At 36.7% G+C, this 11,959-nt stretch overlaps 1 protein-coding gene and 1 pseudogene across 1 annotated transcript; one reads left to right on the top strand and one right to left on the bottom strand.

Moving 5' to 3' along the window:
* Positions 1 to 1,387: 1,387 nt before the first annotated feature.
* Positions 1,388 to 2,400, top strand: LOC112605887 (olfactory receptor 2AG1-like). The gene is given in 2 exon segments (XM_025355799.1): positions 1,388 to 2,129; positions 2,132 to 2,400. Coding segments are annotated over 2 exon segments (1,011 nt in total).
* Positions 2,401 to 9,227: 6,827 nt separating this feature from the next.
* On the bottom strand, positions 9,228 to 10,150 carry LOC112607072 (annotated as a pseudogene).
* Between the last annotated feature and the right edge of the window lie 1,809 nt (positions 10,151 to 11,959).

The following is an 11,959-nucleotide window of genomic DNA, read 5'->3' as shown; positions in this document are numbered from 1 at the left end:
TGGGAGTTATACCTGATGTAAATGACGAGTTGATGGGTGCAGCAGACCAACATGGCACAAGTATACATATGTAACAAACCTGCACGTTATGCACATGTACCCTACAACTTAAAGTATAATAATAATAAATAAATTAAAAAAAAAGTGATGATATATCCATTTCATGTTCTTATACCTTTTAACCATTAAGGTACTAATGGCCCCATAAGAGGCCAGTGGAAACCAGTGAAATATGAAAACACAGATGCCATAATATGGGGAAATGATTTACAGAAGGATGCTTCACTTCAAAGTCTTTAACTGCATGTTCAGAGTTGGCTTTATCTATCAAGTTTCACGATGTACACAGACTCCTGTCAATCTTAGGCCCTTGTCCTTCTTGGCTTCTCCGTGGGATTGGGTACCACGACGTCAACAGCTGCTTTCTGGAAAAGGAGTTCCTCCCTATCCCTGTGGTCCTTCCATCCAGTTTAAATGTTCTGTCCCTGCAGGAGGGACAGTGAACATCTGGTCAAAGGCAGGAGAGGGGATAGAATTATTGAGCATAATTACAGCATATAACAGATGCTCTCTTGTTCCCTTTCACCATTTCTCCCAAACACAAACATTCTGATCTTCCTAGGAAGGACCTCATATGTTATATTTTGGAGCCTTTCCAAGCTCACATCTTAATGTAACCTGTTTTAAATAAACACGTTTGCATTGACCCTAAAGTATTTAGCTCTAAATGCAACATTTTCCCAAACATGACATTCTCTTGTCTCAGTCCCTCATCCCTTCTCTCTCAAGCTTCTGTAGAATGTGTGGCTTGTCAAGAGAGGTAACTAAGGTGGACAAGTTTTAGCCTACTAATGAGGCTTTCATCTACCGCCTTGAGTACTGCAAACAAATGTGGCTCTAAGTTCTATGGAGAAAGAAGTGGAAGTGCTTTATTGAAATCCAGTCTCTGTACCTGTTTGGAATTTCATATCAAAACAAGTCTATGATGAAAACTGACTGGATAGGTACAAAGATAATCAAGGATGTGTGCAGCAGAATATTTCTTTAATCTTAAGGGAAAGGTAATTTATTGTTTTTGGAAAGATAATGTATTGTTTTTGGAAAGATACATGTTCAGGTTTAATGTCCTAAATAAGATTTTATGTATGACGTCTTAATGTTTAGTTACTTCTGTGATGTCTGTTCTCCATTTAGATGGAACTTTTATCAAAATACAATGAGAAGTCAGACATTCAGAAATCAAGAGGCAAAGTCAGTTATCAGTGGAAAGGGTATCATCTCAGTGGATTCATGTCCTAAGGAGCCTCTGATATTACAAAACTAGAGTTAATCTTAGCAAAAATTCGTGGATATCCATCTTGTTCTAGGTGATGAAAGAAACCGCAGCATGGAGCTCCAGAACTCCACCTTGGGAAGTGGCTTCATCTTGGTAGGGATTCTGAATGACAGTGGGTCTCCTGAACTACTCTGTGCTACAGTTACAGTCCTGTACATGTTGGCCCTGACCAGCAATGGCCTGCTGCTCCTGGCTATCACCATGGAAGCTGGGCTCCATGTGCCCATGTACTTCCTGCTTGGGCAGCTCTCTCTCATGGACCTCCTGTTCACATCTGTTGTCACTCCCAAGGCCCTCGCGGACTTTCTGTGCAGAGAAAACACCATCTCCTTTGGAGGCTGTGCCCTTCAGATGTTCCTGGCACTGACAATGGGTGGCGCTGAAGACCTCCTACTGGCCTTCATGGCCTATGACAGGTATGTGGCCGTTTGTCATCCTCTGAAATACATGAATCTCATGAGCCCAAGAGTCTGCTGGCTCATGGTGGCCACATCCTGGATCCTGGCATCCCTAAGTGCCCTAGTATATACCGTGTACACCATGCACTATCCCTTCTGCAAGGCCGAGGAGATCAGACATCTCTGCAAATTCCCACCCTTGTCGAAATTGGCCTGTGCTGATACCGCTAGATATGAGTTCATGGTATATGTGATGGGTGTGACCTTCCTGATTCCCTCTCGTGCTGCTATACTGGCCTCCTATACACAAATTCTACTCACTGTGCTCCATATGCCATCAAATGAGGGGAGGAAGAAAGCCCTTGTCACCTGCTCTTCCCACCTGACTATGGTTGGGATTTCTATGGAGCTGCCACATTCATGTATGTCTTGCCCAGTTCCTTCCACAGCCCCAAACAAGACAACATCATCTCTGTTTTCTACACAATTGTCACTCCAGCCCTGGATCCCCTCATCTACAGCCTGAAGAATAAGGAGGTCATGGGGGCCTTGAGGAGGGTCCTGGGAAAATACATGCTGCCGGCACACTTATTCTCTCCTGAGAGTCAGAAGATTCATGCTTTGAATCAAAAATTAATGGTAAAACAAATACAGTGCAGAGTATAGCATGTAACAGAAAAGTGGATTTGTCAAATTATCTTTAAATCTTCTCCCCATGAAGTAATTTGTAGGGCATGATTTACACTATCTAAAATTACTCTTCGTTCTATTTAAAATTTACCCTTTATTTTCCCAGGAAGGTACTTAGTTAAATGGGTTCCCACCTTGGGACATGACCATTAACCTTGGAAGTTTATATTGGATCAGAGAAAGGAAAGTTTCAAGTGGGTGGCCTAAGCAAAACCCAAACATCAAAAGGGGAGATGTCTTGAGATTTGCAAAAATTTAGACCAACTGACCTTATTAAAAGGCTATATAGACTTCTTGTCTAATGCCCCGACTAGTAGTAGTTTGCTTGTATTTGCATTGTACTTGCTCTTTTTTTTTTCTTTCTAAACTTCAGCCGTATGAAACACTCCAACGAATGTCTTTGCTTGTTTGCTTTTGCTTGTTGGTTTTTGACATGGAGATACCTTATAGTTCCTAAAATTCAATTATTAATAAAGTGAAGAAAATAGGAGGTGAAGGTAGTCCATAAGCAAGGTTCACAATAAACAACTCTGCTTATTTCTTGCTAATCAAAAAAAAAAAAAAAAAAGAAGCAAAATAGTGATTTTTCCAATTATCCAAGGCTATCTTGTAACATTCAAACCATTTCAGTGTTCAGATGCATAATGGGTGTGGATATTTAAGTCAGTGTGTCTGTGTGTTTGCGCTAAAGAAGGGGAGGACAACACAATGCATTTTCACACCAGCTTAATTATGCTGCACTATTATTAGTTTATAAGTCTGAGAATACTGAAAACAAAAGATGTGAACAAAAGCTGTGAGTTGCATTTTGAAGATTAAAAATAATATAAAATAATATGGCCAATTAAATGACACTCTTTTGGAGGATATTGCTGTTTGAAGATTCGCAAACACTTTTTAAGTCAATTCCTATAGTAATTTAAAACAGTAACTGAGACTAGGTTCAGAAAGTATAGTAGTATATCACGTTTGGAAGGCAAGGCTGAGTAGAGAGAATTCCTACACATATTTATATGAATTTCCTTCCATTTTAATACAGACATGCATTTTACTGAGTTGATGTGTCTGTGTAAAACAGATTTTTTTAACCTACTAGCATATAGTTATTTTACCTATATTATATAGTGGCAGTATACAGCTCTGCAAAGAGTCTAGGTTCAGTTATCAGTGTACAGAAGTTAGAATTGGATATACCCCACTTATTTCTGTAATTTTTAGCATATGACTTAGCCTGTTTGTGCCCAAGTCTGTAAGTCTGCAAGTTTGCAAAGTGGAAATTGACATTAACAATAAGACCTACTTTGTAGTGTTGTGAGGATTAAACAAGTTAATAAATATAAATATAAGGGATCTTTATATTTGTAATCAGTATGTGTCATGTAATAAGTGTTTAATAAATCTAATGCCTACAGAATAAATGGCTCTGGAAATACTGTTGAGTGATGGTATAACGTTATATCATATGGGTGTTTTGTAACATTATTAGCTATTTTATCATTGTTTTACCTTTAACGTTGCCGTGTGTGTGTTTGTGTGTGTCTCTGTGTGTGTATGTGTGTGTGAAATCAGTAATGTCAGTCTCTTGGATGTGTGACCTTTTTTTCAATAGAAAATTCCTATGAGTGAAATTACTCAAACCAAGGTTAAAAATCTGTTTAATACCCTTGATATGAAAAGACAAATTGGTTTTTTAAAATGTTAAATATTTTGTATTCTTACCAGCAGCATGTAAGTGTACTTAACCCACTACATAGTTTCTCATGTTAAATTTTACATACAAGTAGTCTTCACTAACTGATAAGGTATAAAATTTGCCTATTTAAATTTGCTTAAGTAACTTGTTCACATTTTTCTTACTGATTTGTTGAAGTTTTTTACAGGTTAGGGACATGGAGACTTTGTTATATTTGTGGTAACAACTTCTTTTCAATTTGTTATTTGGCTTCTAATATCTGCATGGCAGAGATTTTTAGACAGAGAAATATTTAAAATATTTGTATAGTGAAGGATATCTTTTATTCTATGTTTTTTTTCCCAGTGATTTTTACTGTTAGGATATAATTTTCTATTCTCATCGATGTCTTTGCTGTCCATCATACAGTTCAATTTAGGTAACAATTTATATATTTTATATGTTTTGTCACACACTCTGCAATTTATGTTTAACAATAAATGTCAAATTTATCTTTACATGTGAAAATGGTGACGTTTCAACTTTTGTCAAAGCTACAATTTTTCTAGTAATATTTTAAAGTAATCCTTTCATTTTCTATTATTTTACTACCTTCATCAGACATGTTCTAATAAGCTATATTTTGGCTAACTCTTCAGTTCTAGCTTCTTTCTCTTCTTTACTCCTTTGGAAGACATTTGGTTCTATCATTCACATCTTAATAGCTCACTGGTAATTTGATTGTGAATATATTTAACTGATAAATTAATTTGCAGTTTGAGCATTTTTACAATACTCAGCCTTGCCTTCCTGAACATGGTGCATGACTATACTTCCGGAACCTAGTCTCAGTCAGTTTTAAAATGACCATTCTACACCATCCTTCTAAGCTGATGCCTTGCCTCACACTTCACTGGAAGAGAAGCAGTTGGCTACAAAGCCCTCTTCAAATCTTCCACACATCTGTGCCTTCACGTACACTTCCTGTTTTCCCTCATTATAACTGCTTGAACTCGGGAGGGGGAGACTGCAGTGAGCTGAGATCGCACCACTGCACTCCGTCCTGGGCAGCAGAGTGAGATTCTGTCTCAAAAAATAATTAATAAATTAAAAAAGTAAGAAGGCTTTCCATGACTCCAATCCCCCTTAGTAACTGTAGCATTATTTTCGGCTTCTCTTCACAGGGAAAGAAATACAAAGGGAATGTTTATGCCCATTTTCTCCCCTGCTGATCTTCTATTCACATCTTAACCCACTTTCTTTTTTTTTTTTTTAAATTTATTTATTATTATTAAGGAAACTCTGGTGGAGGTCCGTAGCGGTCCTGACGTGCAAATCGGTCGTCCGACCTGGGTATAGGGGCGAAAGACTAATCGAACCATCTAGTAGCTGGTTCCCTCCGAAGTTTCCCTCAGGATAGCTGGCGCTCTCGCAAACCCAACCTCCCACGCAGTTTTATCCGGTAAAGCGAATGATTAGAGGTCTTGGGGCCGAAACCCACTTTCAATCAAGCTATGGTCTCTTTCTATGGACCTGTTCTTTGTCAAAATTATCATTAATGTGCTAAATAAAATGTTCACCTCCATATTCTCCTCCATCAACCTTTCAGCAACATTGATGTAATTGACCACATCCTTCTGCTGGGAATTTTTTCTTCTTTTGACTTCCAGACACCACACAACCCTGACTTACTTCTTTAATCCCTAACTTTTTTTGCCTTATTGGATTCCTTTTCCTTTCTGAATGTTTCCACATTCAGATGATACTAATATGGACTTCCCTGTCTTCTCAATCAAGAATCTGTTTCTGAGTAATTTCATCCACTTACATAGATTTAAGTTCTGTCCATATGCTTTTGAGTCCCAAAGACCTCACTATTTGTATAATCCACAGATTCATATGTTTAACTGACTACTTCTCATGTCTAATAGGAATTTTAAACTTAATCTAAAGTATAATTTTGATTCATCCCCCTGCTAATCTGTTCTTCCCTCAATTTGTTCCACCTAAATCAATAGCATCACCATCCACCCACGTGACCAAACTGAAAGCTTAAATATAAACATTGTTTTCTCTCTTTGCCTTACCACATAAACAAGTAAATCCTATTGGCTTCATGTATACAATAGATTCCACATATGTGTATTTCTCTTGGTTTCCCTTACAAGTGTCTCAGTCCAAGTCAACATAACCTGTTTACTGTTGCTCTACGACACATTCCTAATAGGTCCTTCTTCTTACACTCTTGCCCCAAGGTAATCATTTTTTCCCCTCTTATACAGAATGACCTTCATAAATATAAATCAGATCAAGCTATTTTTCCACAGATGCCCATTATCTAGTTTCTGCCTACCTTTCAGCCCATGTCTGAAACTCTGTTCCCTGACACTCACTCTAATCTCAACCCATTGACCTTTTTGTTGTCCATCATACAGTCCAAGATTGCTCTTGCTTTAGGGCCAATTAGCAGCTATTCTCCTAGCCTATGATCTCTGTTAAATCTTGTCTTAGTACTTCCCAGCATTTAGTTCTCATCTTAAATGTTAACTTCTCAAAGAAGTTACCAATGTAAGTAACATGCACCCAAACCAAAAGGCATTATGGCACACTTTGTTTTATTGTCTTAATTGCACTTACCATTATATTAAACTTTCTTTTTTTATATTTTAGTTTACTTGATTACTCTCTGACTTCACCCTCCAAAATGAAAGCTCCTTGAGAGCATGAATTATGCTTTGTGTTTGTCATCATTTATCTCCATAAAATCTAGGAATACCTGTGGCATAATATCTATAATAACAATGTGAAAATTATGAGCATGAGTGTGTGTGTGTGTATCTCTTCGCTGAAGAAGTAGAGGACAATGCTATGCTCCTAATTAAAAATATTCAATATTTTTATTTCAGAATGTTAATCTTTTGATAAATAACCTATAAATTCAGTGTATGAAATTAAAAATCTCATGGCATATTCTGTTGCAATCGTTTTTGCCAAGGTCAGTAATGACATAATTGACAAATTTAGTAGCCTTTTATCAATACATAAAACTCTCGAAACATTCAGAAATCTTTTCTAAAAGATCTCTTTTCTTGTCACTCCTGACATGCCTTTATTTGGCTTCTCCTCCTGAATTTCTGACTCTTGCTGCTCCAGGCTTGATTAGCTACTTTTCACTTCCCCAGAAATGTTGGTAACTCCAGGTTTGTGTCCTGGATTCTTTCTATTTTTTTTTTTTTGTGGTGGGGTTTTGCTCTGTCATCCAGGCTGCAGTGCAGTAGTAAAATATTGCCTACTAAAGCCTCAAACCCCTGGACTCCTGGACTTCTGGACTCAAGCAATCCTCCCAACTCAGCCTCTCAAGTAGTTCTTTCCCATTATCTTTCTGCATCGTCACGTCTCATCCAGGATTGCATTACAGATTTAAATTGGGATCTTTTAATAATTATACATATATATTTGTGTGTATGCATGTGTATATATACACACATATGGAGATATATATATATATAAAAACACACACATCTCTCATATATGTCTATACACATATACATATGTGTATACATATACACATATATGTATAATTATATATGTTTATATACACATTATATACACATAATAACCCATGTGTATATGTGTATACACATATATATGTATATAAGAGAGAGACAGTGTCCATTTTCATCACTCTTATGATCTGCTTTAGGACCAGGCACTTGCATTTTAATGAAACCACCCATACATTTGGTTTTCTGTTTAAAATTTGCATACATCTTTAGGTGTGTCAAGTTGCATTTGCATTTATTTAACATCCAAATTTATTTCTCTAGTCCATATCTCTTTCCTAAACTGCAGTTTTATTCATTAATTCAAAAGTCTATTTCTTGAGCAGCAACAATGGTTGTACACTTTATTACAGTAGTAATATAGAGATCAGCAAAACAGCCACATCCTTTACCATTCTTTGCCATGGAGCTTACAATCTATGGAAGATTCAAACTTAAGCAAATAATTACATCCTTAATTTATATTAAAAGTTATCTTATTACCTAAAAAGCAACATACGTTTTTTAGTGTATTAAGAATCACCTTGAACCTGTTATAAATGGAAATTCCTGAGATAAACTGCCCCACCCTACCCTTTGCTGAGAAACATTTTTAACAAGCAATCTAGGCACCATTGTGGGTCATGTTATGCAAAACTACAGCCTACATTATGAAATTCAAATGCCTGTCCTATAGTTTCTAAGGCATAAAAAGTGCCCCAGACTTCCTTTGTCTTACCTTTAACTTCAGTTTTCATCACCATCTCACAAATCCTCTAATCTTCAGCTTTCTCAGAATTACGTGCTGGGAATTCTTTAGTATTGAACTCAAGGCACTTCTCAGTTTGGACCCTTTGTCTTACTTTTCAGCTTTATAGCTCACTACTTTTCTAACTTTACATGTACTCTTAGAAAAATTCTACCATTTGTTACTCTTCAAATGTGCTCTCTTTTCAGTTTCAGATATTGTTAAATTTAGAATCCAAGGTCATGTTAGAAATATGACACCCTGAAGCTTTGTTTTTCATATGTATATCCCCAGCTTCATAAATGTACCTAGGATATATAATACGTGTTCAAATGATGTTTGGTAAATGGATGCAAGAAAGAAAGAAATGATTCCATTTGCCAGGATATGTTCTCATGTTTGTAATAGTTATAATTATTATTTATTAGTACTTTGGTATTGACATATAGTCATATTCCTACTTGTTTTAACTTCCTTATTAGCTTGTATGGGCCAGAAGAGAAGTGACTGTTTGCTCCCCTTCCTTCCTTCCTTCCTTTCCTTCCTTCCTTCCTTCCTTCCTGCCTTCCTTCCTTCCTGCCTTCCTGCCTTCCTGGCTTCCTGCCTTCCTTCCTCATTCTCTCCCCTCGTCTCTTTTTTCCTTCCTTTGCATTTTCTTTTCTTCTTTTTAATTTATTTCCTGTGTCTACCAAGGTGCCTTGCTTTGAATAGGCAATTTGTTGAACTGATCTGAGAAAAGATGTAGGAAAAGAGAAAAAAGAAAAAGTGGAGGAATGGGATGAAAATGGAAAAAAATTACAAGAAAATAACTTCTTTCCAAATCCCTAAAATGGTCATCTATTTATTTTACAGTTATTCTCCTGAAAGCCCCTTTGACACCCTTGTTCCTTAAACTATAAATGATGGGGTTCAGCATGGGTGTCACTGCTGAGTAGAACACAGAAATCATTTTATCCCTTTCATTCATTATCTTGGAGTTTGGCCTCATGTAGGCAAATATTGCTGAGCCATAGAAGAGAACAACGACAATGACACGGGACGCACAGGTAGAGAAGACCTTCAGCCTCCCCTCCCTGGACTGCATCCGGATCACTGTGGAGATAATATTCTAGTATGAGACAAGGATGGGGGAGCCAGGAGCCAGGAGGATTACCACATCCATTGCAAAGATGGCTATTTCTGTGCTGTAAGTGTCTGCTGAAGCCAGCTTCAGGAGGGCAGGAGGTTCACAGAAAAAATGGTTAATGATATTGCTTCCTCGGTAGGGTAAGCTCAATGTGAATGTGGTGTCCACCAGAGATACAAACACTCCACTGGCCCAGGACCCTATGGCCAGCTGGACACATACCCAATGTGTCATGATGGTGGAGTAGTGCAGGGGCTTGCAGACAGTCACGTACTCGTCACAGGACATCACTGCCAGCAGTGCACACTCTGTACCTCCAACCAGCAGTAAGACAACAATCTGTGTTGAGCATCCAGCAAAGGAAATGGTTTTCCTCTTCACCAGGAGGTGGATTAGCACCTGAGGGACAGTGGCAGTAGAAAAACAGAGACCAGCAAAGGACAAGTTTCTAAGGAAAAAGTACACAGGTGTGTGGAGTCTGGAGTCTATATGAATGAGTACAATGATCACCAGGTTCCCAGAACAGTGAGCAAGTAGATAATCAGGAAAACGAAGAAAAGCAGAACTTGTGTCTCTGGATCCTGTGAAAGGCCCAGGAAGACAAATTCATTCACATAGGTTTGGTTTTCTTCTCCCATGAAGGTTTTATTCCTGTTTATAGGTCAGCAACAAGAAAAGGAACACATATTGATGAGTAATTTAAAAACTGCGAGTAACTTACGTATTTTATTAATTAGAATTCAAAATGGAACTACTGATTTTTGTCTCTTAATAGCTTCCATATGAAAAAAACCTGCATTTTCCTTTTGCTCAGTAGTGCTGACAATTGAAAACCACTTCTGATATTTTCTCCCTTTGAATCTTTTAAGAGCACCCTCAGGGGAGAAATCATCCTGAGTGTGCTACATGACCAAGCCTTGACTGGACCGCCTAATGATTAAGAGTCCTTAGCTATGTCTACAGTGCTCATTACAGTGCATTCTTCCTTTTGTGTAGGTTTGAGAAGCAAACAAAATGATTTGCTTTAAACCAATTAAGCTTTTATATGCAAACTGATAACATTTATGAAGGCTGATTTTTAAAATTATATTAGCAAAATGATCCCAATGAAGCATTCTGAGTAGCAATGGGAAATTAGGCTAAAGGAAAATATAGTAGTCTGTGACCCTGTCCCTCACCCAAATTCTCCTGTCATTTATTTTCAACACATAAAGGGTGCTGATACACAATAAAAATAACTGCTTTATTAGTAGCTGTACTCAGTAACACCCTTAAACTATCCTCTAATGTGTCCTCCATATTCTTTTCCTTTTTTCTTTTTTTGCACAGGGTCTTTATAATAATAACATAATTATTTTGTATTAGGCATTCTCCTGGTGGCCAGTCATTATTGATTTTTTTGTGTGTGTGTTCCCTGAAAAAAATCCTCTTGAAGTCAATATGAGGTAGTTATAATTCTCTCTGTTATACAGTTGATAAGACAAAGGCTTATAGAAATTCTCAAACTTGTTCCTGTGAACCCTGCTCATTATTTCTGTATTTTGCAATTATTTTTCTTTCTTCCTCAAAAACTGCTTGCAGAGATTAAACTTTTACACAGTTCTCTCTATCTTTCACATTCACTTCTGGGAGACAAGCCCACACAGCGTTTCCATTTCCATGGTTTTAGGACTAAGCCACAATAACAGAGTGATCAATAGGGACAAAAATAACAGTCAAGCATATTTTAACAGTTATTTTTCAATATTTTGGGAGGGTCTTACCCACTGGACAATAGGAAGTATTAAAGGAATAAATACTGAGAGGTGACAAACACGATTTGCAGATAATTTGATTATATATACTAAAAGAACCAAAAAGTCAATTCAACCTTGATAACTGATTGGAAATGTGGTTTGATGCAAGGCAAGCAATTAAACATTCTTGTGTTACTATATACCAAAGATAACCAAATAAAAATTATAGCAAAAATAATTCCTTCACAAAAGGAACAATACCTAAATTTAACAAGGGGTACACAAGAAACATCCAAGACCTATTTAAAGAAAAGTGTGAAACATGATATCTGAATAGATAAACAGACACATTGATTTTATAAATAGAACCACAAAGTCTTACAGAAAAAATTCACTGAAATTCCAACCATGTTTACAGAGAATTTTTATAGAGGAATTTAACATACTTATTCCAAATTTTATCTAGATGAGTAATTCAATGATAAAACATATTTTAAATTTCCCCTTATTAATGCAATGAATACTGAGTAGACATAAAAAATTTCCCCAATAAATATAGTGTATGGACATATCTCATTACATATGGAAATTTAATACATGATAAATGTGGCATCCTAAATAAATATATTTATTAAAACAATAAAAGACAATTACTTCTTCACTTTTAAAATTATTTACATATGCATGTATATCCATATCTATACACACATA

The sequence above is a fragment of the Theropithecus gelada genome, chromosome 14, assembly GCF_003255815.1.
Source record: "Theropithecus gelada isolate Dixy chromosome 14, Tgel_1.0, whole genome shotgun sequence".
In the NCBI taxonomy this organism is placed as follows: Eukaryota; Metazoa; Chordata; class Mammalia; order Primates; family Cercopithecidae; genus Theropithecus; species Theropithecus gelada.
This window is presented reverse-complemented; position numbering and strand designations above follow the sequence as displayed.